Source organism: Pelophylax lessonae (assembly GCF_965119305.1).
Source record: "Pelophylax lessonae genome assembly, chromosome: 4".
In the NCBI taxonomy this organism is placed as follows: Eukaryota; Metazoa; Chordata; class Amphibia; order Anura; family Ranidae; genus Pelophylax; species Pelophylax lessonae.
In genome coordinates this window covers 560,520,216-560,546,774 of record NC_138771.1, presented here as the reverse complement: position 1 = coordinate 560,546,774, position 26,559 = coordinate 560,520,216, and the positions used below count along the sequence as shown (strand labels likewise).

The 26,559-nt window shown below is 41.8% G+C and overlaps 1 protein-coding gene across 2 annotated transcripts in view; it reads right to left on the bottom strand.

The window, feature by feature from the left end:
• The window catches only part of DOCK5 (dedicator of cytokinesis 5), a 220,632-nt gene that overhangs the window by 17,320 nt on the left and 176,753 nt on the right, over positions 1-26,559 (bottom strand). For both annotated transcript variants that reach the window (XM_082254554.1, XM_082254555.1), the window contains 10 exons: positions 23,627-23,667; positions 23,451-23,541; positions 23,221-23,340; positions 15,275-15,364; positions 14,645-14,749; positions 12,827-12,968; positions 8,646-8,727; positions 7,306-7,390; positions 6,539-6,625; positions 1,076-1,252 (listed from right to left, as the gene is read on the bottom strand). In XM_082254554.1, the coding sequence (XP_082110680.1) occupies positions 1,076-1,252; positions 6,539-6,625; positions 7,306-7,390; positions 8,646-8,727; positions 12,827-12,968; positions 14,645-14,749; positions 15,275-15,364; positions 23,221-23,340; positions 23,451-23,541; positions 23,627-23,667 (1,020 nt within the window). The remainder of the gene's footprint in view (positions 1-1,075; positions 1,253-6,538; positions 6,626-7,305; positions 7,391-8,645; positions 8,728-12,826; positions 12,969-14,644; positions 14,750-15,274; positions 15,365-23,220; positions 23,341-23,450; positions 23,542-23,626; positions 23,668-26,559) is intronic.

Sequence of the window (26,559 nt, the reverse complement as noted above, 5' to 3'; positions counted from 1 at the left end):
ACCTGCAGCCACCAGGATAATCTGCACTCCAAGTGCGGCGATCAGGAAGTGAAACAATCCAGGAGTCAGCACCAAGGGATGAGGAGGGGCTCCCGCCGCCGAAATCGCCTCCCACAGGGCTCCACTGTCATGGCCGCCACTATTTTCAATGGCAAACCACCACAAAATGGCTGCCAGACTACACAAACATGGCCGCCGTGCATAGAAACACACAGTCTACAACAAAATGGCGGCCTCATGGCAGGAGTCCCCACAATCTACAACCCCCCGCACAGTCAATCGTCTGGTCGCACCCCCCGGCCCCTATCGCCAGCATAGCACCCTGCTCCCCCCCCACCCAAACATATGAGGGGGGGTAGGATGGGGGACAGATGTAAAAAAGGGGGATGCCTGACGGGAAGGAGGGGAACCTGGGGGTCTGACTGTCCCAAGGAGGGGCCCACGTTCACCCCCAAAAACCTCCAGAGGGAGAGGGGGGGACAGCTACTCACCATACCAGGAACCAGGTGGGCACCGCTCTAGACAGAACCCCTCTTCATTGAAATTGAGGGGCTGTCGTCCAGGAGAAATGCTGCGACTCGGACCGTGACCCGGTAGTATGCGACCTCGCAAGAGGTTTAATTCGCAGGCCAGCTCCCGTCCAGTGGTGATATGTTGCGGCCGACCTAGCACGGAGCTGAGGTCTAGGTATGCTCGCTGGCCAGACTGGGGTGACCACTGGATCTAGATTATCCAGCCAGTCACCCAGACTAGCAGTTGATTGTAGAGCCCAGCAAGGAACTAGGTCCTTACTCCTGACTAGGCAGAAAAAAAACTGAGTGCCTACAGTATAGCAGAGAGCGGGAGTATACCCCCTGGGACTGCCCATGGGCATAGCCAGATTGTTTCTGCCTCGTGCCCTACTCCTGTGGGGCAGTATAACCCAATGATTATTGAGATCAGAAGCTATCAATGAACCAAAGAGAAAAAAGGATACTACATACGGTAGTAACAGAAAGACATAAGAAAAATCATTTTACAGTAGCCATACATAAAAACTTGATTCAAGCTCCTACGTGACATCTTATAACCTCACCTTTTCATAATTAGAGAATCCGCCCATGACTGCTGGATCCACAATCCCACTAATCAGCATAGATAGAGGGTGCAATGAGAGGCTGGGGTCAGCCCTGTGCTGCTGGACCTGGTGACTTATCTTTTCATTGGCCAGCTCCATTGTCTCTATTGCATTCTGCAGTGGACTGATCTCTTCCTGGAAAAGAAGAAATATATCAATATTTCAGAGGAGCTTTTTTTTTTTGACCATTGAGCCCAAGCTTCAACCATTTTTCCCTTTAGATTGCACCTGCCAGGAAAATGAGAGCGCGTTGTGATGTGGTAGAAAATTTCATGTTTTTATATAAAAGATATCTTGACTACTTCAGTCTCAAAAGCAGCAGCTCAAGAATCAACTGGAACAGAGGGGAAATCCTCCAATGGAGAAACCTGTTCGAGTGACCAGAGGAGATTTCCTTCACTTTGGAGAGATTTCTTTTCATTTACTGTTGTGTCTGTAGGACATAAATAACTGAAATCTCCATTACGGGTACATTATGAGAAGAAATAGGTGTGGCACTGATTGTTGACTGTGTGCCTTAATGGTGACTGTGTGTAACCCAAATGAATTACCAAATACATACATGAATATATGCTAAAATATATATAAAATTGAATATATATAATAAAGTTACTTCTCTATATTCGCAAATAATTTTGCGAATAAAGTGATATGTGCTAAAAACTTAACAAAATCAAAATCAGTCCATAAAAAAATCATCCAAAATTAATAGTCCATAAGTGAGATGTGCCTTTAAGAGTTCCATATCCAGTGACAATAAAACTTTAAAGATTGGTGGTGTCCACTCATGCTCCCCCTTTTCCAACTCACTCACCAGAGATTCTCCCCTTTAGGGGCAGGCTAGCATTCACAGCTCTGTGTGGCTGTACACAATCTCCAGATGTATTCCACTCCAGCTAGTTTGTATGCTTCCAGATCCCTCACATGCAGAGACATAAATCAAGCAAGCCCCGTAATGTAAATCAATATGCAAACCTTAATTAAAATATGCCAAATTTGCACCTACATTTACAGCAGAAACCATCAGCATTTAAAATCAGGAAGTTGCGGGATGCCGATGCATTCCATGGACCCGAAACCAAAAGTTCACTAGTGAATGAGGTGGAAAAGGGGGAGCAGGAGTGGACACCACCAATCACCTCTATAAAGATTTATTGTCAATGGATATGGAACTCCTAAAGGCCCATGTCACTTTATGGACTCACTATTTTGGATGATTTTTTATGGACTGATTTTGATGTTGTTTTTAGCACATGTCACTTCATTCACAAAAATATTTGCTAATATAGCGAAGTCATTTTATTATATATATTCAGATTTATATATATTTTAGCATATATCCATGTATGTATTTGGCAATTAATTTGGATTACACACAGTCACCATTAAGGCACACATTCAACCAGCAGTGCCACACCTATTTCTTCCCATAACAAACCTTACTGACTCCACCAACCGTGGTAATTGTGACAGGGGCAGCAGCTTGAACACATTTTAAATAATTTTTCCCATAGCAGGACATTTCTTTTTATTGCTCTTCCCTTACAGGTACACCTGGCAAAAAAAAATAAAATAAATAAACCAAAAAAACCTACAGGGATTTTAACTATTCCCTAATCAAACCAAAAAAAAAAAAAGAAAAAATGTCTATAACCGCTCGAAGACCAGGCCTTTTTCTGACATTCGTTGCTTACAAGTTAAAATCAGTATTTTGCTTTTTATAAAAAAAAAAACAAAAAAAATCAAAACAGTAAAGTTATCCCAATTTTTTTGTATAATGTGAAAGATGATGTTACATCGAGTAAATGGATACCTAACATGCCATGCTTTAACATGGCGCGCGCTCATGGAATGGTGACAAACGAAGGTACTTTAAAATCTCCAAAATCTTTAAACATTTTTACAGGTTACCGGCTTAAGAGTTACAGAGGAGGTCTTGCCCTAGACTTATTGCTCTCACTCCAACGATCGCAGTGATACCTCAAATGTGTGGTGTGAACACTATTTACATATGCGGGCGCAAATTACGTATGCGTTTGCTTCTGCAAGCGAGCACAAAGGGATGGGGTGCTTTAATTTCTTTTTTTTTAATTTATTTATTTTAATTTTTTTATTTTACATAGTCCCTTTCCTTTTTTTTAAATCACTTTTATTGCTGTCACAAGGAATTTAAACAGAAATAGGCACGTGCCAGGTACTCTTTATGGAGGGATCTGGGGTCTATAAGACCCCAAAACCCTCCTCTGCACTTGAAAGCATGCAAAGCACCATGATTGCCGTTTTTGAATACTTTTGATTTTTTAAAACTGGCACTGTTAGTTCCTGTGTAAACCGGAAGTGATGTCAAGACACGAGACCAGATTCCGGCTTTGTTCGGGTGTCCGGCTAGCCACAGGCATCACTCTGTTACAACCACTTGAAGCCAAATGACATACAGGTGATTGGGCGGCAAGTGGTTAAGATGGCTTTATACAACTTATGTAGGAGAAATAAATTCTCCTACGTAAGTTGTATGTGCATTCCTCTCTCCTGTACAGCTTTCTAAAACATACAGATCAAATACTATTTCTCAGTTTCAGAAGACAGGGGATGGGGTTCTGATGTACATTGCACAGCATGAGGTACAGAGCTCAGTGTAATCTGAAACCTGAGTGGAGGGACTGCTGAGGCTGTCAATCACCGGCTGTATTCCAGGGACAGGGCTGTCATAGGAGATTGTCTGGTGTCGACTCATGCAGAGAGATGCGACATATGTAGATGGCAAAGGAAGATAACAGCAGTGGGAAATTACATGATGTGCCTTGGATCGAGGAAAATAAACACATTATAGAAGGGTATGCTTTGTTCATTTTTCATGTTTTAGGTTTACAACCATTTCCAAATATTCTGACCCCAATACGTATATATATGTTGCAGTTTGCAAGTGGTTTACCGGAAATTACTGTATGGCTAAAGATATCAGCCATAACCCTGGTATAATTTTTTGCAGCTTGCTCTCTCATGAAACCGATGTCCCCTCCAGACACTCGCTAGTGTATCTCGGGCTTACCGGTTCCGCCTGTTTTTGCCTGAGAAATGATCCGATGGTGTGGCCGGCTGCTCCCATAGGAGATGAAAGAGCACTCTTTGATCACCTCTATGGCCTTGAAGGACCAGAGCAACGTCATGATGTCACTTTCGGTCCAGGCTGGAAGTAAATCTTTTTATTTTTTTATTAAGTATATTTTTTTAATCTTTTGCTTTTAAAGGTAAGGAAGAGATTGGGGGTCTTTTTCACCCCAGATCTCTCTGCAAAGAGGACCTACCATCCTTATTACTATTAAAAAACAGGCAAAAAATTTGGGGGAGCATACCCATGTATTTCCAAAGCTGCTGCAGCTATGAACCAAAAGACATATATATTAAAAAAGTATAGCGCGCAAATGCAAAAGAAATTACTACCAAATCTGAAGAGAGTCCATAAATAAAAATGGGGGTTTGGTCCCACCATATGGCCATATCGTGCTCAAGCCCACTACTGTGTCAAAGTACCCCATTATCAGTGGGTCCTACACTATCCATGAAAAAGAGATGAATCCAGCCTTTCTAACCCTTGGAGATAACACTCCTTGCTGGGAGAGATGTGCAAATGCACTACAGGGGACTCCTCCTATATCCACTTGATGGTGGACACTGATTGAGTACAGGTGTGTGTGGGGAGTGGGGAGGGCTGCTCAACCTCGATAGTCTGGTCAGACCGAATACATAATAAACAGGCAAAAAATTTGGGGGAGCATACCCATGTATTTCCAAAGCTGCTGCAGCTATGAACCAAAAGACATATATATTAAAAAAGAATAGCACGCAAATGCAAAAGAAATTACTACCAAATCTGAAGAGAGTCCATAAATAAAAATGGGGGTTTGGTCCCACCATATGGCCATATCGTGCTCAAGCCCACTATTGCGTCAATTATAATTTATTATGTATTCGGTCTGACCAGACTATCGAGGTTGAGCAGCCCTCCCCACCCCCCACACACACCTGTACTCAATCAGTGTCCACCATCAAGTGGATATAGGAGGAGTCCCCTGTAGTGCATTTGCACATCTCTCCCAGCAAGTAGTGTTATCTCCAAGGGTTAGAAAGGCTGGATTCATCTTTTTCATGGATAGTGTAGGACCCACTGATAATGGGGTACTTTGACGCAGTAGTGGGCTTGAGCACGATATGGCCATATGGTGGGACCAAACCCCCATTTTTATTTATGGACTCTCTTCAGATTTGGTAGTAATTTCTTTTGCATTTGCGCGCTATTCTTTTTTAATATATATCCTTATTACTATTACAAGGGATGTTTACATTCCTTGTAATAAGAAAAAAAAAAATGATAAAAAAAAAATGATAAAAAAAAAGACAGTCTAAAAAGAAAAAAAAAATGTAAAGAGTCCCCATCCCGCCGTGTAAACCATATTCGCAATACACGTGAAGTATCGCTGCGAACGTTAGAGCGAGAGCAGTAATTCTAGCGCTTGTCCTCCTCTGTAACTCTATACGGGTAACCTGTAAAGGTGTTTAAAGCGTTGCCTATGGAGATTTTTAGTACCTAAGTTCTTCGCTATCCTACAAGCGTGCGCAATTTTAAAGCATGACATGTTAGGTAGCTATTTACTTTCATAATATTATCTTTCACATTATACAAAAAGAAACCCATGCACAAATACCATGCGACATAAAAAAATTGCAACGCCCACCATTTTATTCCCTAGGGTCTGATGATCCCAAACACAAAGCCAAGGAAACTCTCAATTGGTTTTAAAGAAAGAAAATAAAGCTGCTAGAATGGTCCAGCCAAACACCTGACTTAAATCCAATAGAAAATCTTTGGAAAGAACTAAAGATCAGAGTTCATAGAAGAGGCCAATGGAACCTTCAGGATTTGAAGACTGTGTGGAAGAATGGGCCAAATTCACACCTAAACAATGCATGCGATTAGTTTCTCCATACAGGAGACATCTTGAAGCTGTCATTACCAACAAAGGATTTTGTACGAAGTATTAAATACATTTCAGTAAGCATGTTCAATACTTTTTCCATGTGTCATTCCATTTTATCACACATAATTAAATTTCTGAACTTATTTGTTTTGGTTTATTTGTATGTATGGATTGCATGGGATGTTACCGACATGTGGCGAAAAATTCATATCACTAGCACCTTCAGAAATATATTTACCTAGAAAAATGGTGACACGTTAAATACTTATTTTACCTGCTGTATAATAAATGGATGACACCCAAAGATACCAATCAGATTGATTTGTTTAGTGATTGGGATTACGTAAACTAAAATCTGCTATTGTTATGGCCTGCAGCACATGATTAAGATCTCTCTTTCTTTATAATATAATGCACATAACATATATACACATTGCTGACTTACAGTGTGAAACTGTTTGACTTCAAACCACTTCAGGATGCCAGGCAGTTTATAGGCGGTGGTAAATGTCGTCCGCTCTATCCACATTGTCTGTGAGACAAAAAACATCACATATTAGCTAAATGCTCACCACAGATAGGGTCCTTTCACATGGGCGCCTCCGTGTTACTTGCTCAGTGGGGGATATGTCTGCTCACTGTGCAGAGCGGACACTGACACAGTCTCGCTCTCCTCTATAGGGAAATAGGATGGAAACAGACCGCCTGTCCATCTCTATACGATTCTATCCTATCTGATCCACCAGATGGATGGAAAATAGGACCACCGTTTTTGCAGACAGGATCGGATCAGATGACGATGGGTGTCAGCGGACATCTGCTGCTCCATAGAGGAGACTGCAGGGTTCAATCAGGTCCACCTTAAAAACTGACAGGTGACCTGATCTTGTGGACGGCCTTTCCAGAAGAGTTGAAGCTGTTATAGCTGGAAAGGGTGGACCAACTCAATCTTGAACCCTACGGCATAAGAATGGGATGCAATTAAAGTTCATGTGCATGTAAAGGCGGGTGTCCCAATACTTTTGACAATATAGTGTATGTTGCTTAAGATAACCTTAAGTGCTTAAGATGCACGTCTTGCAATAACACAACAGGTATTAGAGAAATATTGCCTGTTGAGATGCAGAATGCTAAAAAAGAAAAAAAAAAACAACCTAACCTGCATTCTGACCCTTTCCTATTCTGTCCAAGTCATTTTCAAAATATACTCACTGCAAATTCATTGTCGGGATCTTTTTCACCTTTCCTGAAGGGTCGGGAATATGAAAAACTTTGCAGCTCATTATACCGATAATAGCTGAAGAGAAAAAATACATGAATTAGGCATCATATCATGCAGACTGGACAGAAAGCCCTAGATGACGTCACAAAAAGACATTTGTAGAAATATTATTTGGACTTTAGAGGCACCCATGGGACACAACAGGCATAAAATACATACATTTTATTTACAAGTAAAAAAACATAAAAGCATGGTCAACCACGCGCAATCAAAAACAATCCATGGTAAGTATATCAAATGTACAGAATATTGCATATAAAATATAGTACAACATTCAACTCATTCTTTTTGTAATTAGTCTGCAAGCTAGTCTTCATGAGTCAAAGAGTTTCACATACTACCAAACTATAAAGATCGCTATAAAAAGAAGATAATAAATTGTAATTTACATAACATGGCAGAGATACAAGTATGCACATATAACTGCCTAAATATATACATGAAAATATAATTACATACCTATATTTTCATGGATATATTTAGACATTTTTATGTGAATACATATTGTATCTCTGCCATGTTATGTAAATTACAATTATCTTAAGACTAGCTTGCATACTTATGGGTCCTTTCACACGGAGCGGACCGTTTTTTTGATCCGCTCAGGCACTTTTTTCTTTTTACGGACACGAATGACACTTGTGTCATTCGGTCCGTATGTCCGTTTATCATTCCATCCGTTTGTGGATGATAAACGGACATAATGTATGTCTATGGGATTGCGGATGTCAGCGGATGATACCGCTGACATCCGTTTTTGCGTCTGTTCCGTTTTTTTAAATGGAAGAAAAATAGGGTTCTCTTCTGTTCCAAAAAACGGAAGTGACCGGAAAAGACGCAAATCAGATGTCAGCGTATGACCATCCGCAATCCCATTGACATGCATTATGTCCGTTTTTCATCTGCAAAAAAATGGGATGAAAAACGGACATACGGACCGCCCGTGTGATAGGACCCTATTACAAAAATAATTAGCTGAATGTTCTACTGTATTTTATATACACTATTCTATACAATTGATATACTTGGACCATGGGCTGTTTTAAATATGTGTGGTCACCATGCTTTTATGTTTATTTATTTTATATCTATTATTCGTTTATTTATTTTATATCTATTCTGTCTCGTCGGTGCCTCTAAAGTCTGACTTGTTTTTCTGCATATGTCGTTCTGAGTATATGGATTTGGCACAGGAGTGATCCATATATTAGTTGGCATCACTAAAGCTGGGCTGAGAGTGTAGAGCCTTCTTGTTGCTTTCCAGAATTACCTGAGAATCTGCTCCGGCACCAGCTTGTCCTTGTACCGTGGTGGGAGGTTCATCGTGGGTTTCACACTGAAACATTGTACATCTTCATGATAAAGTTAAGAATAATAGAGACAAAGTGGATGGGGACCACACAGAAAACATACAGCTAGTCTTTTGAATTAGGGATGATGTTTGTCCCTCTGCTGCAAGTCAAATAGTGTCAGTCACATCTAGCATCTTCCAGTTCTAGTCTCCCTAGCCTCACTGATCCTGTCCCACCCCAATCATTCCTGGCCCACCTTGTTCTTTCAATTATGGAGGATCAGAATCCCGTGTGGGCAGTCTGCATGCATAATGATAATGTCATTTGGTCTAAAAATAAAAATGTATGTAATAAAAATGGAAAGGATGTATTTAAATATGGCATTAGCATGTTGATGGGGGGGGGGGGGGGGGTATAGACTATACTTACATACATAGTAGTTAAGGTTTAATAAAGACAACAGTCCATCCAGGTGTATGTGTGTCACTGTCGATAATCATTTCCCATATCCCTGTATATTGTGCTCTTTAAGATGTACGTCCATAAAAATATCAATACTCCCCGCTGCCACCATCACTTGTGGAAGAGAGCTTCACATTCTTACTGCCCTGACAGTGAGAAACTCCCTGCGTAGCTTAAGGTTTACCTGCTACTCCTCCAATCTCATTGTGTGGCCACCCCTTGAGACTGAATAGATTGCTGATATGCTGGAATCACCATAGAGGTATTTGTAAATCGCCATCCTGTCCATTCTCAATCGTCTTTTCTCCAGCGAGAATAAATTTAGCGCTTGTAGTCGCTCCTCATATTTTAGGTCCTCCAGTCCCCTTATTAATTTAGTTGTCCTTCTTTGGACTCTCTCCAGCACATCCCTTCTCAGGACTGGTGACCAGAAATGGGCAGGATACTCCATATGTGACCTGACCAGATTTTTATAAAGTGGCAGGATTATAGTTTTATCTCTGGAGTATACCCCTTTTTTATGCATGCTAATAATTCTGCCGGCTTTGGTAGCTGCAGCTTGACATTGCATGCTATTGCACGGTCTGTCTTCCACTAGAACCCCCAGATCTTTCTCCATTCTTCACTCCCCCAGAGGTTCTCCCCCTAGTGAGTAGTTTGCCTTTATGTTCTTAACCCCCAAGTGCACTATTTTACGTTTCTCCACGTAGTTGCCCACTCCATTATTTTGTTTTAGTCTTTCTGTAAGATTTCTATATCCTACTCTGAAGTTATTGCCCTGCTCTTTTTTGTATCGCCCACAAAAACTGAGATTGAGCTATGCATCTCTTCCTCTATGACATTTATAAATAAACTAAACAGAATTGATCCCAAAACAGAACTTTTTGGTACTCCATTTACCACTCCAGATCAGTCTGAGTACAGATTATTTATCACTACCCTTTGGGCGTGCCCCTGTAACCAGTTTTTTTTATCCAAGAAAAAACCTCATGGTCCATGCCTGCAGATCTCAGCTTGAAGATTAAGCTTTTACGGGGAACTGTATCAAATGCTTTTGCAAAATTGGGATACACTATATCCACAGGTCCCCTATCTAGATAGCAGATCACTTCCTCATGGATTGGTAACAGATTGGTCTGGCAAGAACGACCCTTCATAAACCCATGCTGATTACTACTAATGATACTGTTTTCATCAGCAAATCCTTGGATATAGTCCCTTCTCATCCCCTCCAATAATTTACCTACTATTGATGTTAAGACTGACCGACCTGTAATTCCCCCCGGAATATGTCTATGCCCTTTTTTGAATATTGATACCACATTGGCTTTCTCCAATCAGCTGGTACAATTCCTGTCAGTATGCTGTCCGCAAAGATTAGGAACAATGGTCTAGCTATAAATCGACTGAGTTCTTTGAGGACTCTCAGGTGTAAGCCATCTGGAGATTTATTTGTGCTAAGCTTATCTAGTCTTTCCTTGACTCCAGCCTCTGTTAGCCACGAGGATATATCAGGTGATGTGTTACTAACAAAACTGTCATGGTCAATACACCCCTCCTTTTCCTGTGTAAAAACAGAGCAGAAGAAATCATTTAGTACAGTTGCCTTCTCTGTGTCATCTGTAACCACCCTCCCTTCAACATTTTATATGTGGGCAATGTGCTCGGATTTCGCTTTTTTTACTGGTAATATATCTAAAGAATTTTTTTTTTACTCTCCTCTGCTATGTGCCTCTCATAGTCTTTTTTAGCCGCCCTGATTTTGTTCTTACACTTCTTAATGCATTTCTTTTAGTGTTGGAGTTTTGACAATGTCGCCTCCGCTTTATTTTTTTTTTTTAAGACCATTTTTTTTCCCCTCTAATAAGAATTTTTATGTTACAGTTTAGTCACCCAGGTTTAACCTTCACTCTTCAATTTATTTCCCATTGGAATGCACTGTGTGATACTTTTGTTTAATATGTTCCTGAAACATTCCCATTTTTCCACGGTGTTCAATGTTCCTAGGGTTAGGCCCCAATTGAAGTCTCTAGTTGAAGAACCCACCAATTAGGACAAAAAGTTGTCCTACAAAAAATGACTGACCTTTAATGAGTGAGCTGTTCCCTCTGCCCAGTCAATATAGGGATAATTAAAGTCCCCATTATGATGACATTTCCCTGCCTCTCTGCCATTTCTAACTGTGATAGGTGGTCCAGCTCCTCCTTTAGATTGGGGAGCCTGTAACATACCCCCACTATCAATTTCCCTCTTACTTCTTCTCTTCGGAGTTCTACCCACATGGATTCCACCTCCCCCCTCATCCCATTCACAATGTCACTCCTCTCTACCAGCCTTACATTGTTTTTGATTTATAGACACACCCCTCCCCCTCTTCTACCTTCCCTGTCCTGCCGATATAAGGAATACCCTTGAATTTTTGCCAGCCAGTCGTGTGAGCTGTCAAACCAAGTTTCTGTTATTCCCACAAAGTCTAAGTCGTCCTCATGTATTAGCAGCTCCAGTTCCTCGATTTTGTTAGCTAGGCTTCTGGCATTTGTGTATACTCCCCACAGTGTTGTATGAGTGCATTTTAATTTCTCCTTAAGTTTTCTCATGCTTTGTTTTTGATTTGACCACGCATTCACCCCTGGATTAGACGTTACGACTATATTATCACTACTGACTTCACTATTACCCTCTGTCCTTTGCTCACTGCTGGCTGTCACTTCCTTAGAACCCTTCCCCCCCCAACACCTAGTTTAAAAGCCCCTCCAACTTTGTGTCCATCTTTCTTCCCAATAGAGCTGTACCAGCCCCATTAAGGTGCAGCCCACCCTTACTAAAGAGCCTGTAACCAACTGAGAAGTCAGCCCAGTTCTCCAGGAACCCAAACCTCTCTTTCCTACACCAGTTCCTCAGCCACTTGTTCAGTTTCCCAAGCTCCTGCTGCCTCTCTAGTGTGGCTCGAGGCACAGGTAGTATTTCTGAGAAAACCACCTTGGAGGTCCTTCTCTTCAATCTATTCCCTAAGTCCCTGAAATAATTTTTTAGGACTCTCCACCTTCCTTTCACTTTGTCATTGGTCCTAACATGTACCATGACAGCTGGGTGCTCCCCAGCCCCACCCAATATTCTGTCCACCCAATCCGAAATGTGCCAAACCCAAGCGCCCGGTAAACAATATACTGTTTGGCGACCACAGTCTTTATGACAGATTGCCCTCTCTGTCCTCCTAATAATTGAGTCCCCTACTATTAGTATCTGTCTAACCTTTCCTGCATCTCTGCCCCCTCCTTACCAGAGTCGTCACTCCCCTGTGTGCATCAGCTGATGGATGCATCTCGTGTGTATCCAGCAGCTATCACCGCAGGTAATCACTGGCTGTGTGGACAGCGGTGAATAGCTGAGGCTGCTGGTAACCTGTCAGTGAATGGGACTGGCAGCCGCTCACAGCATCAGCAGGAATCTGAAGATTCCTGTCGCTGCAATTCACACCAGGCCAAATAGCTCGTGCAAATACTGCCTTAAGCCAATCTAAGCACATTAAAACGTATTAGCTTTCAAAGTTCAGTTGCTATGTATTTAAAAAAAAAAACTAGAATATCTGGACTGAAATGATAAATAAAAAAAGGATTTCCCGAATATTATAAAAATACATGTTGTATAAATAAAAACAAACCCTCAGCTAGCCCTTTGAATTTATTGTACTGGATACATTGCTTAGGAGAGTTTCTGATGTCGTCCCCAGGTGGGGAACTGCTAGACAGCTTCTCAGCATTAGGGAATTGAGTCAGGAGCCAAAGGTTGAAATCCTCCAGGCGTTCGTATTCTTTTCCCCGGTATATGAAGATTTTGTTCTGTAGGAAGAGCCAAACACTCCAACGTTATAGTAACAAAAAAATGGCAGCCACTTATCAGTTTATAGGGAATTATAATGGTTTTGGGTCATTTTAAAAAGGGACTTTCCATGAAAAACTGAATCTCCGCTTTATAGTCAGTCCTCCCCACCCCGTAAACAGAAATAGCTTGGAAAAAATGAAACGTTTACACAAAAAAAAAAAAAAAAATTAATAAAAAGAGTTTACATTGATCATGGCTGCTGACAGTTTTAGGAGATGGTGGACATAGGTGACATAGGTGTCCTTTACTGCTGCTTCCCAGGAAAGCTGTATGCTGGAAACCCCCAAGAGTGCACTTTTGCCCATTGCATTCTAGCAAGATTTCAAGCACACAGTTTTCCCAGGGGCCCCCTATGCCTCCTATAAGGGTCATAAGTCAAGGTTGAGGTTTTTTTTTTTTCATCTTATTTTTGCAAACGCATCATTTTTTTTTTTTCCACCAAGCTATTTCACCTGTTGATGGAAAGTCCACTCTAAGAACTATCTAAAGATAGATTCATGAGTTTTGAAACTATGAGCACCTAGGCTATCTAAATATACAGCACAGCAGAAGTCTGCATTGAAGCTCCGTTTGTTTGAAAACCTTGAGATTGAGGTTTCGGATAAGGAAAGATTTAATGTAATGAGCTATCCACTTCTTTATGTATATTCTGTGTGTGAGCTACTGCGTTCTGTAAATAACCTTCTTTTGACATTAAAGCGAATCTTCACTTTCATGTGAGCTCCACAAACCAAAAACTCTATTTAATTAATTTTTAATATTCAAAGCAAACTCCCCCATCCAGCCATGTCTCTATGCTTTATTTTGGTGAGAAAATACCTGGAAAAACACCCCCTAGCCCTTAGCTCAAGTTTGCATGCAGGAGAGTGTGCTGAGCTGTGAAGACCCCTCCTCCCCTCCCCTCCTGAAGCCTCCTGGGATGTATGACATCATTTACCTAGGCATAAAACCAGGAAGTAACTGAAGAAATGTAAAAAAAAAAAAAAAAAGTTTAAAACAAGTAAATATAATATAATCTCCTATCTACAGTATATTTATAGTTTTTTTTTTTTTCTGACCATAATAAAGAATTCTGTAGATAGCCGCTAAACACTGATAGGATTCCTTCACTTAGAGTATAATACTGTTCAAAATTTCACACCATTCTGCAGCTGCCTGAATACAGAATACCTTATTAATCTCAAAAGAAAATTGGGAAATTGTTAATACAATAGCGAGTAGTGAAGATGACTCTATCCATGCTGTTAGCATGGATGGGTGAATCAATCTAGCTTCTCACAAATAGCCTGTCAGTTGAACGATCAAAAATCCAGCAGCCTATAGTTAGCTTAAGAATAGCCTTATTGTTTTATAGCTATGTTTTCGAATACTGAGAAAACTGAAGGGTCTGTCCGTAGCAACCCATGTTTTACAAAGCTGTCACTTTTCAATTTCAAGTTATTGTTGATTAACATGACTGGTTACGAAGGATGGGAGGGTGACACCACTTTTGAGCTCTTCTCAGGAGGCGACACAATTTTTACACTCTACTGTGATATCTATACTCAAACTGCTGAAAGGATGACATTACAGAAATATGAAGGGAAGTACAGAAACTTTTTTTTATCTGTATCAATTAATATTTTTTTCATACCCGCAGGAAAGATGGGAAACCTTGGCCGTAGTATCCCACAGCAAAATACTCTGGTTGCAGCCTAAGGGATCGCATGATGTTCTGGTAGAAAGTGGCTTGCTTGTTCTACAGAAACAAAGATCAGTTAATGGCAAAAAAAAGATTAACAATAAAGACAGAATTTGGCCACTTATGATGGGAAGAAGTGTAAGGAAGAGGTTTAGTGTAAATATTCAGCTGTCTTAGTGTATGTACGAAATTGCACAGAGAATGATATTATACTGCCTGTTCTGTGCCCATACACACCATCCATTAGAAACAGTGTTTCATGCAATCTGAGCAAACCTTTAGTAAAATAATTTTTGCATTATACCAATCAATTGACTTTACCATAAATGCCACATGTAGGGACTTTTTCTAATGTACTGAAACGCAAAAAGGTTCACTCTGCCTTCTCCTGCAGTGATGTACATGGCCTGAATTATATAATAATACATTCAGTAAGAATTCTAACAGAAAGCTGATAAGCTTCCCTTTCCTGGAGAAAGTGACATTGTAAATGGCTTCCTAGACATTTGGTCATGTGGTGCCTGTGGATAGGGTGGATCAGGGTTTTGGGCAATACTCTAACACAAGCACAGAATCACTCACCAGCAGGTCACTCAGTGCCTCATAGTGGAAGATTTGGTTTTCATACATCTCTAAAAGCTCTTTGCTGCGTACGATTGCCTGCTCCCACATCTGTAGCAGAAAGAAGACAAAGTGTTAACTGAAAACACAGGACTTCTCCAGGGCAGAGTTAATACACAGAGATAACAAATGGAAACCTGCAATGAGAGCAATTTGGGGTTACATTCAGACCTCTCTGTGAGGACGTCGAATGACGAAACTAGTAGAGCGGGGCCAGGTTGCCGAGCATCACCGCGCAGGTTTGTCTCACTCGCGGCTTCAGTACAAGGCTGAAGATGAGGAGGAAAACAAATAACTATGCTTTTAAACCCCTAGTGTTGGTTTGACACTTGTGAAATGTGAGTGGAATTTTTTATGTTTTAATAAATAAGTGGAGTTTATTTTACAGAATTACACTATATGGATTCTCCTTTATTTCAAATTACTACATACCCTCACATATCCTTATGTGAGTGCCTGTATAGGAAGATGGAAATATTTTTTTTTTTTAAATAGGTTTCAACCTGCTGGAAATTTTATATAAAAAAGGCGTGTTTGCTGGTTTATAATCTGACCAGCCACCCCATCTGGTGAGTCACTTTGGGGATATGGTGGAAGGATCACATCGGGTGTACTGCACAAATTGTTGACAGAAGAAGTTGGATTACATTATAGACACCTTTTTTGGCATTTTTAGCATTCACTTGGGACTTTAAGGAATGTTGGACACTGTTTTACAAAATATTGTTTTTATGTCTTTTTTTATTTACACACTAACAAGAATTAATTAGGTTTTTCACATACATATTTTTTATATATGTAACACCCTCCTAGATAGGTGCTAGGTAAAGGCATCTAATGCTCCTGCTGCTTATCAAGGGAGCCTGATCTTTAGTTAGGCCTGCTCTTTGTGCTTAGAGTGTATTCATCTGGTCTGAGGGGGTGTTCCCACTGTGTCCAATAGGGAGGCCTGTTGGACAGTGGAGGAAACCTGACCAATGATACACAAGCTTTTGTAACTGTCCCAGTGGCTTGGCACCTGGAGAGGTGCAACATGGGATTGGTGATAAAAGCGTGGAGCGCATGAGGCGGGGTGTCTTTTGACGGGAGCAAAGTCCCAGGAGGGGGTGGACGGTTGTCTCTCCTCCTGCAGGTGTGAGGAAGGTGGTTCAGGCGGTCGGCCTTGTGAACCAAGTGTGTGGAGCTGAGCTGCAGAGGATCCCGAGTGCTGACAAGTGGAGTTGGGTACTGTGTCTGTGAAGGTGATGGCTGGGGGTGGAAGGGTACTGTGTCTGTGGGAGTGATGGCGGGGGATGACAGGGTACTATGTCTGAGAAGGTGATTGCTGGATGGAGGTGACAGGGTACTGTATCTGTGGGAGTGATGTTTGGGGGTGACAGGGTACTGTGTCTGTGGGAGTGAGGTTTGGTGGTGACAGGGTAATGTGTCTGTGAGAGTGAGGTTTGGGGGGTGACAAGGTACTGTGTCTGAGAGTGAGGTTTGGTGGTGACAGGGTACTGTGTCTGTGGGAGTGATGTTTGGGGGTGACAGGGTACTGTGTTTGTGAGAGTGATGTTTGGGGGTGACAGGGTACTGTGTTTGTGGGAGTGATGTTTGGGGGTGACAGGGTACTGTGTCTGTGGGAGTGATGTTTATGGGTGAAAAGGTACTGTGTCTGAGAGTGAGGTTTGGGGGTGACAGGCTACTGTGTCTGTGGGAGTGATGTTTGGGGGTGACAGGGTACTGTGTCTGTGGGACGGATGTTTGGGGGTGACAGTGTACTGTGTCTGTGAGAGTGAGGTTTGGGAGTGGCAGGGTGCTGTGTCTGTGGGAGTGATGTTTGGGGGTGGCAGGGTGCTGTGTCTGTGGGAATGATGTTTGGGGGTGACAGGGTACTGTGTCTGTGGGAGTGATTTTTGGGGGTGACAGGGTGCTGTGTCTGTGGGAGTGATGTTTGGGGGTGACAGGGTACTGTGTCTGTGGGAGTGATGTTTGGGGGTGACAGGGTACTGTGTCTGTGGGAGTGATGTTTGGGGGTGACAGGGTACTGTGTCTGTGGGAGTGATGTTTGGGGGTGACAGGGTACTGTGTCTGTGGGAGTGATGTTTGGGGGTGACAGGGTACTGTGTCTGTGGGAGTGATGTTTGGGGGTGACAGGGTACTGTGTCTGTGGGAGTGATATTTGGGGGTGACAGGGTACTGTGTCTGTGAGAGTGAGGTTTGGGGGTGACAGGGTACTGTGTCTGTGGGAGTGATGTTTGGGGGTGACAGGGTACTGTGTCTGTGGGAGTGATGTTTGGGGGTGACAGGGTACTGTGTCTGTGGGAGTGAGGTTTGGGGGGGGGGGGGGTGACAGGGTACTGTGTCTGTGAGAGTGAGGTTTGGGGGTGGCAGGGTACTGTGTCTGTGGGAGTGATGTTTGGGGGTGACAGGGTACTGTGTCTGTGGGAGTGATGTTTGGGGGTGACAGGGTGCTGTGTCTGTGGAGGGGACTTAGGGGGATTGGGGATCAGTGCAACTAGCAACCATAAAACAAGCAGAAGGCGCACTAGCCTATTGCATTATCCTCAAAACATCTTTTATTTATAAAAAGTTTCAATAGAAAATATACAGTGCCTTGCAAAAGTATTGGCATTTTTCATGTTTTGTTGCCTCATAACCTAGAATTAACATGGATTGTTTGAGGATTTGCATCACTTAATTTACAGAACATGCCCACACAACTGTGAAGATGTTTTTTTTTATTATTGTGAAGCAAACAACAAATAGGACATAACAGAAAAAGTCAATGTGCATAACTATTCACCTCCCTAAAGTCAATACTTTATAGAGCCACCTTTTGTGGCAATCACAGCTCCAAGTCGCTTTGGATAAGTCTCTATGAGCTTGCCACATCTTACCACTGGGATTTTTGCCCATTCCTCCTTGCAAAACTGCTCCAGCTCCTTCAAGTTGGATGGTTTGCGCTTGTGAACAGCAATTTCTAAGTCTGACCACAGATTTTCTATTGGATTGAGGTCTGGGCTTTGACTAGGCCATTCCAACACATTTACATGTTTCCCCTTAAACCACTCAAGTGTGTTTGGGGTCACTGTCCTGCTGGAAGGTGAACCTCTGTCCTAGCCTCAAATCATGCACAAAGTGGTACAGGTTTTGCTCAAGAATATCCCTGTATTTATAGCACCGTCCATCTTTCCCTCAACTCTGACCAGTTTTCCAGTCCCAGCTGCTGAAATACATCCCCACAGCATGATGCTGCCACCACCAAGTTTCACTGGGGATGGTGTTCTTTGGGTGATGTGCTGGGTTTGTGCCAGATATAGCGTTTTCTTTGATGGCTGAAAAGTTCAATTTTAGTCTCATCAGACCAGAGCACCTTCCTCCATACATTTTGGGAGTCTCCCACATGCCTTTTCACAAACTCAAAACGTGCCATTTTGTTTTTTGCTGAAAAGAATGGCTTCCTTCTGGCCACTCTGCCATAAAGCCCAACTCTATGGAGCGTACGGTTTATTGTCGTCCTATGTACAGATACTCCAGTCTCTGCTGTGGAACTCTGCAGCTCCTCCAGGGTTACCTTAGGTTTCTGTGCTGCCTCTCTAAATAATGTCCTCCTTGCTCGGTCCCTGAGTTTTGGTGGGCAGTCGTCTCTTGGCAGGTTTGCTGTTGTTCCATGTTCTTTCCATTTGGTTATGATAGATTTGATGGTGCTCCTGGGAATCATCAAAGAATTGGATATTTTTTTTTATAACCTAACCCTGACTTGTACTTCTCAACAACATTGTCCTTTACTTGTTTGGAGAGTTCCTTGGTCTTCATGGCAGTGTTTGGTTAGTGGTGCCTCTTGCTAAGGTGTTGCAGCCTCTGGGGCCTTTCAAAAAAGGTGTGTGTATGTAATGACAGATCATGTGACACTTAGATTGCACACAGGTGGACGTCATTTCACTAATTATGTGACTTCTGAAGGTAATTTGTTGCACCAGAGCTTTTTATGGGCTTCATAACAAAGGGGGTGAATACATACTCACATGCAAATTTTCTGTTTTCTATTTCTAAAAAATAGTTATATATATATATATATATATATATATATATATATAGTTCTCATTTCACTTCACCAACTTAGACTATTGTGTTCTGATCCATCACATAAAATTCAGATTAACAAAACATTGAACTTAAGGCTGTAATGTAACAAAATAGGTAAAAAATTCAAGAGGGTGAATACTTTTGCAAGGCACTGTACTCACAAACCAACAGATACATCAAACTTGTCTTAACAGATCAGCTTTAAGTTCTCAACATGTCACATCGCATAGAGAGATAATCGAGGTTAAACAGGCTAATGCGTTTTGAGGGACTTGCCCTCTTCCTCAGAGCCACAACTAGCACTGACTATGACCGAACACTCAGCATAGACATGTAAAGGGAATAGTTACCCATACATGTAAGGGATTAAGGGAATGATTACATACAAGCCCTCATCTCTCCATCAGTCTACATGAAAAGGTACAAAGAAGATGTCAGCTTGTGCTGTCCTAACTGCTGCCTGCCATGGACTGCAAGGCACCAAAGCAATGCACTGGCAGACAAAGTGGCTCAGGTTAAATTGTCCTTCTCACTAAAGGTCCACATGCAATTATTATCTGAATTGCTTTCTAAGGTTACTGTTCCATGTACGCAGAGATGGGAGGCAGAAATTAATGCGAATAATATATGGGAATATATGGGATCAACTATTACAGAATGTACAGCTTGACTCAATATCTCCTACCCACAGAGTGACACCATTTTTTATTTATATAGAGCTTATCGTACCCCGGAGCTGTTGCACAGAATAGGTAGGAGAGAAAACTCTAAATGCGCAAGATGCGCTCAATCCCCTGCCTCCTTTATGCACGTCTTTTGGAGATGTCCGAAGCTATTTCTGTAATGGCAGGAAGTGATGGATTGGCTAAACTCTCTGATACCAGGCTGACTCCAGATCCAATTTTATGTCTTCTGGGATATGTAAGCTCTAATAGCATGGATTGTGACCAGATAGTGGCTATTTTAAGATCTCTTTTTATAGCACGTAAGCTGATAGCCTCTCGTTGGGTTTCACCCAACCCTCCTATCCTTGGGGATTGGATTAGGGAGATGAACAAATATGTCATGTTTGAAAAACATAATTATATTCAAGGTAATCATTTCTGCAAGTCTGAAAACATCTAGAGGAAGTGGATTGATGCTTAATGTTGTAATCGTAACGTAAACCTTTAATAAATATTGGGTATACTTGTAGGGAGGGGCTTGGTAATGATGTATATACTATCTGCTCCAGAGTATCTCTGAATGTTTCTGAATATTTATAAATATCTTTTTTGATTATATATGTATATTTTGGGAAATCTAGATGATGATTTTTTGTTCTTGGTTTGAATGTTCATTTATTCTTTTTTTTTTTTTCCATTTTTCAGTTTTCTTTTTTACTGGTTGGTTTTGTCATTGTTTTTACTTGTTAAAAACATTTCAAAATAAAATCTGAATAAAAAAAAAAAAATAAAATAAAAATAGTCCTGGCAGGATACAAGGGTGAAATTCTGGGGGAAAAATCTTGCAATTTGCAGTGGTGGGGCTGGGTGGGTTTTCAGGGGGTGTGGTTACTGGGGAATATCTGTTGTATCTTGAAATTTGATGGGGTGATTGCTGGAAAAGAACTAGATAGTAATTACATATATGACATGCTGTTTTTTATATCCCCTGTTCAGTTAATTTTCTTTCACTATACATTTGTCTCTAGGTCTTTCCAAAAGGGTCCTTTCACATGGACTTTCCGCCTGGCGGACTCCATTTTGCTCAGTGCTGATCGATCCACCAATCCCGGCTGAGCAGGAGGATGACAGGTCCGTCTCCACTTACTTTGGAGAGACAGACCTGTCAGATCCCTGCTCTCCCCTATGGGAGATCGGATGAAAACAGACAGCCTGTCCATTTTCATCCGATCCAATCCTTTGGACAGATGGAAAATAGGGTTTCCATCAGTCTGGATTTCACAGACAGGATTGGATCGGATAGCGGTGGGTGTCAGTGGACATGTCACTGCTGATATCCATTGCTCCATAGGGGTGCATGGAGCATCCGATCAGGTCTGCCTGAAAAAACTGACATTCGGACCTGATCAGAAAGCCCGTGTGAAAGGGGCCTAAGACTCATCTACAGGTCCCTCTCAAAAAATTAGCATATTGTGATAAAGTTCATTATTTTCTGTAATGTACTGATAAACAGACTTTCATATATTTTAGATTCATTACACACAACTGAAGTAGTGCAAGCCTTTTATTGTTTTAATATTGATGATTTTGGCATACAGCTCATGAAAACCCAAAATTCCTATCTCAAAAAATTAGCATATCATGAAAAGGTTCTCTAAACGAGCTATTAACCTAATCATCTGAATCAACTAATTAACTCTAAACACCTGCATAAGATTCCTGAGGCTTTTAAAAACTCCCAGCCTGATTCATTACTCAAAACCGCAATCATGGGTAAGACTGCCGACCTGACTGCTGTCCAGAAGGCCATCATTGACACCCTCAAGCAAGAGGGTAAGACACAGAAAGAAATTTCTGAACGAATAGGCTGTTCCCAGAGTGCTGTATCAAGGCACCTCAGTGGGAAGTCTGTGGGAAGGAAAAAGTGTGGCAGAAAATGCTGCACAACGAGAAGAGGTGACCGGACCCTGAGGAAGACTGGGGAGAGGGAAATGCCAAAATGCCTGAAGTCCAGTGTCAAGTACCCACAGTCAGTGATGGTCTGGGGTGCCATGTCAGCTGCTGGTGTTGGTCCACTGTGTTTTATCAAGGGCAGGGTCAATGCAGCTAGCTATCAGGAGATTTTGGAGCACTTCATGCTTCCATCTGCTGAAAAGCTTTATGGAGATGAAGATTTCATTTTTCAGCACGATCTGGCACCTGCTCACAGTGCCAAAACCACTGGTAAATGGTTTACTGACCATGGTATTACTGTGCTCAATTGGCCTGCCAACTCTCCTGACCTGAACCCCATAGAGAATCTGTGGGGTGTTGTGAAGAGAAAGTTGAGAGACGCAAGACCCAACACTCTGGATGAGCTCAAGGCCGCTATCGAAGCATCCTGGGCCTCCATAACACCTCAGCAGTGCCACAGGCTGATTGCCTCCATGCCACGCCGCATTGAAGCAGTCATTTCTGCAAAAGGATTCCCGACCAAGTATTGAGTGCATAACTGAACATAATTTTTTGAAGGTTGACTTTTTTTGTATTAAAAACACTTTTCTTTTATTGGTCGGATGAAATATGCTAATTTTTTGAGATAGGAATTTGGGGTTTTCATGAGCTGTTGCCAAAATCATCAATATTAAAACAATAAAAGGCTTGCACTACTTCAGTTGTGTGTAATGAATCTAAAATATATGAAAGTCTAATGTTTATCAGTACATTACAGGAAATAATGAACTTTATCACAATATGCTAACTTTTCGAGAGGGACCTGTAAGTGGCCTTGGGACTTCAGGTATTTATTCATTAAGAGTGAAGAAGAGACAGAAGAGGTTTCAGTGAGCTAACTGGCTCCAGCAAGGCTGCTCACATAAAAAGGATACCCTCCAATGGGTACAAAATAGTGATTCAAAGCATATGGATTTCAACAGGAGCCCCCAAAACATGATGGTTGTTTTATGTAGGGGTACTAAAGAGTTTATAAAGGAGTTTTGATTATCTTTTGGCTTACTCCATATGCTCTGCGTCCAGGTCTTTCCATGGCTTTGCTGACATTTCAGTAAACATTCTCTTGTTGGGTCCCTGTACAGTATCAATTTTTTTATTTGGGTCGTAAATTAAAAAGTTTAGGAACACCTAGCATAAAGCATCATAGACATGCTTCAGAGAAAAAATAAAGTGTCAACGTACCTTTCCCTTGTCAAAGAAGGATATGATCTCTAGGTAAAGCCTTTCTTTCAACTCCTGCTGTGTGTACACGGTATAGCTGTCTCGTTGTAGCAAGTGAGGTGCACATGGTTTATCTGACCACTAGAGGGAGACCACACACACAATGAAAACAGTAATGAAGTAAAGGTGGAACACACAGTGTTATTTAATATCAATGGTCAGAAATATAAAAGGTCATAGACATTTCCTACCTGCAGCAGCTCAGCATGGAGTAGTAGGGTATATGCTGCCTCGGTGTAATTCTCTTTGCTCAGATGCAGATCTCTCAGCTTGTACACATATCTAAAGTTGAGATAGACACCATGATTGGCTGGCCCTTTTACATAAATTATGCACATTAATTACCATCAAAGGGCATAATACTTACCGAATGTAAATGTCTTCCCTTTTCTTTTCCTTGTAAAAATTCTGTTTACAAAAAAAAAAAACCCTTTAATAAAACACAATATAGACTAAAAAGTGCTGTGCAGTGTGCTAAAAGGTATACATGAAATGTTGAACTAAGTGAGATATATGAATATTATATAAATAAGATAATACAACTAAATAGTAAAACAAACAATGCAACTTCATGCGATTAGGTGCTATATCACTGAAGCATATATGGAAACAAATCTCTATTTTCCATAAATGCAAAGACGTCCATAGTACTACTATCAAGTGATGAGGTGATTAGACTACAATACAATAGGGGATCCTGTGAGCAACTATGCCTAAAAGAATGCAGCTTGCACTAATCACTCCCCAATCACGAAGTGTGAAAAACTATATATAATCTAAAAAGTGCTGCGCAGTGTGCTAAAAGGGGTACATGAAATAGTGAACTAGTGAGAGATATATAAATATTATATAAATAAAAAAAAAAATGTATAAATCATAGATGGGACAAAAATATGTCAAACAATGCAAGTTCGTGCGATAAGTGCTTAATCGCTAAAGCATATATGAAAACAATTGTGAATGGGTCTTTAACTTTCCCTGTTTACGAACAGTGTTAATTTCATTGACGAAAATATTTTCATTGATGGAATTCACACTATTTAAGTCTGTCCGCTGATCCTCGCTGAGCAGGCGGATGACAGGTCCATGTCCACTTCACTGATGCAGAACGGACATGGACACAGCCAACTGTACTCTATGGGGCAGTCAGATGGAAATGGACTGCTTGTCCATTTCCATCCGACAGTCATCCAATCCACCAGATGGAGAGGGAACAGATCCCAATCTGTCTGTTTTAAGCTGACAGGATCGGTTTGGATGTCGGCAGATGTCAGTGGACACATGTCTGAAGACACCTACTGCTCCATAGAGAGCAATGGATGGTGCAATTGGGTCCGCCTAAAAAACTGACAGGTCGACCTGATCGGTCCCGTCGGCATGAAAGAGCACTTAAAGTTGCACTTCTGTTTGTCAAAAAGTACAATTTTTGTTTGTTGAAACTTGGTTTTAGTTATAAAGACGTTATATATCACAACGGCCAAATCTGTGTCTAGTGCGTGTTCAAACCCAAATACCATAAATAGTAATGTAGCAGGTTTTCCAGGCATTGTGCCTGAGGTGGGTCTGCCATTGTTACCGGTTACCTCTCCATCGCTTGTGAGCTGCGACCCTGGGTGTGAGAACTGAGACACCGAAAACTCCGGCATCTTTGTTTGGTTGTTTTATTGTAGATTTAGGGGATGGGAGAAGGGAATGAGTGGGATACTCCTTTGGCTCGACTATGTACAATTCTGGGACTTTATAGCCAAAAATGCCCATCAGCGCTGTCTTGACGCCAGCCAACACTTACTGGCGCTCTGAATACACCGTATCTCTAAAAGCTGTGCTGGAACTCCGACTTAAGTCCAAAAGATCCAGGACTGTAGAAATACTGAACGTCTAACAATACTTGCACTCAAAAGTCACTGACTACTTCCTCCTGCCTTGCACTGGCTTGATGTAGCTTGTTGTGAATTCCTGTATGGCTGCAACTCTTAACTGATGCACTACACACTGTGCACTGACTCTTCAGGGCCCAAACTGCAGGTGCCCCCTTTCACACTTCAGGGTCCTCAACCTAGGTACCCCCTCTATCACTTCAGGGTCCTCTGACCAGGCACCCCCTTTATTACTAGCTGATACTTGGATCCTAGAACCTTCTCCGGAGTGGTCCCCACTGACGCTAGGCAGACCCCCAGGGGCAATCCTCAGTTCTCATGACCTGTGTAGGCTTTCCTGGGACTGGACCCCTCCCGCTCTCCGCTGGTTCTCGGCACACCGGATCCCCTCAGCTCAACTCAGCACTCTCTGGATTCTCAGGCAACGCTCAGTCACGTACTCCCCTCAGACTTATACCCTCTCCCAGAATCCTTTGCAGCAGAATCTGCCTTCTGGGGTAGTTACAAGCCTGAATGTGTCCCTGATTGGGTTTCCTCCAATGCCCTATGAGAAGCCTCTCACAGAGCCAGTGGGGAGACTCCCCTCTCAGCAGGCACACCTGGAAGCCATGACAACCTAACCAAAAAAGCAATTATGGCCCTGCTGTTAGGCAGACAAGGCCCACTATGCATTTACCTAGCACCTACCTGTAGGGTGCTACACCAATAAATAATCACGTCATTAGATTTTTACTCCAGGAGTATATCATGAGTTTGGCAATTTTAGAGAAATGCTTAAAGTGTTACTAAAGTCTGATATTTGTTTTTAATTTTAATTAAAATAACGAACATGTTATACTCTCCTGCTTTGTGCAGTGGTATTGCACAGATTGGCCCCAATCCTCCCCTTCTCGGGTCCCCACAGTGATCCTGGCTCCACCTCTTCTTTGTGTATTCCCATAGCAAACCCTCTGCTATGGGTACACACGGTGCCTGCTCGCTCCCGACCTGTGCGTCTATAGAGTTGCACTTCATAGACTTACACAGCGGGACTTAGGCCTGCCCCCACTTACTCTTTACTGCATTTAATGGCTCCTGCTTCTGCTCGAATGCTGTGTGAGGAGGAGGAGGAGAGGGGAGGATAGATACAGCCGTGCACAGCACTGAGTTCTTCTCCCCTCTCTTCCCCTTCACACAGGGAAGGGGGGGGGGGGGACAGGGAATCTGAAAATGTTTTTTTTACCTTAATGTAAGCAATGCATTAAGGTAAAAAAAAATGTTTTTAGGTTTAGTACCACTCACTTTAAATACCGGAGTACAATTGAACTAAACCCATTCGATTTTAGTTGACTAAAATAGTACAGGAGATTTCAGTCGACTAAAATACAACAAAAACAATTCAGATGACTAAAATAAGACTAAAACTAAAATGGCATTTTAGTCA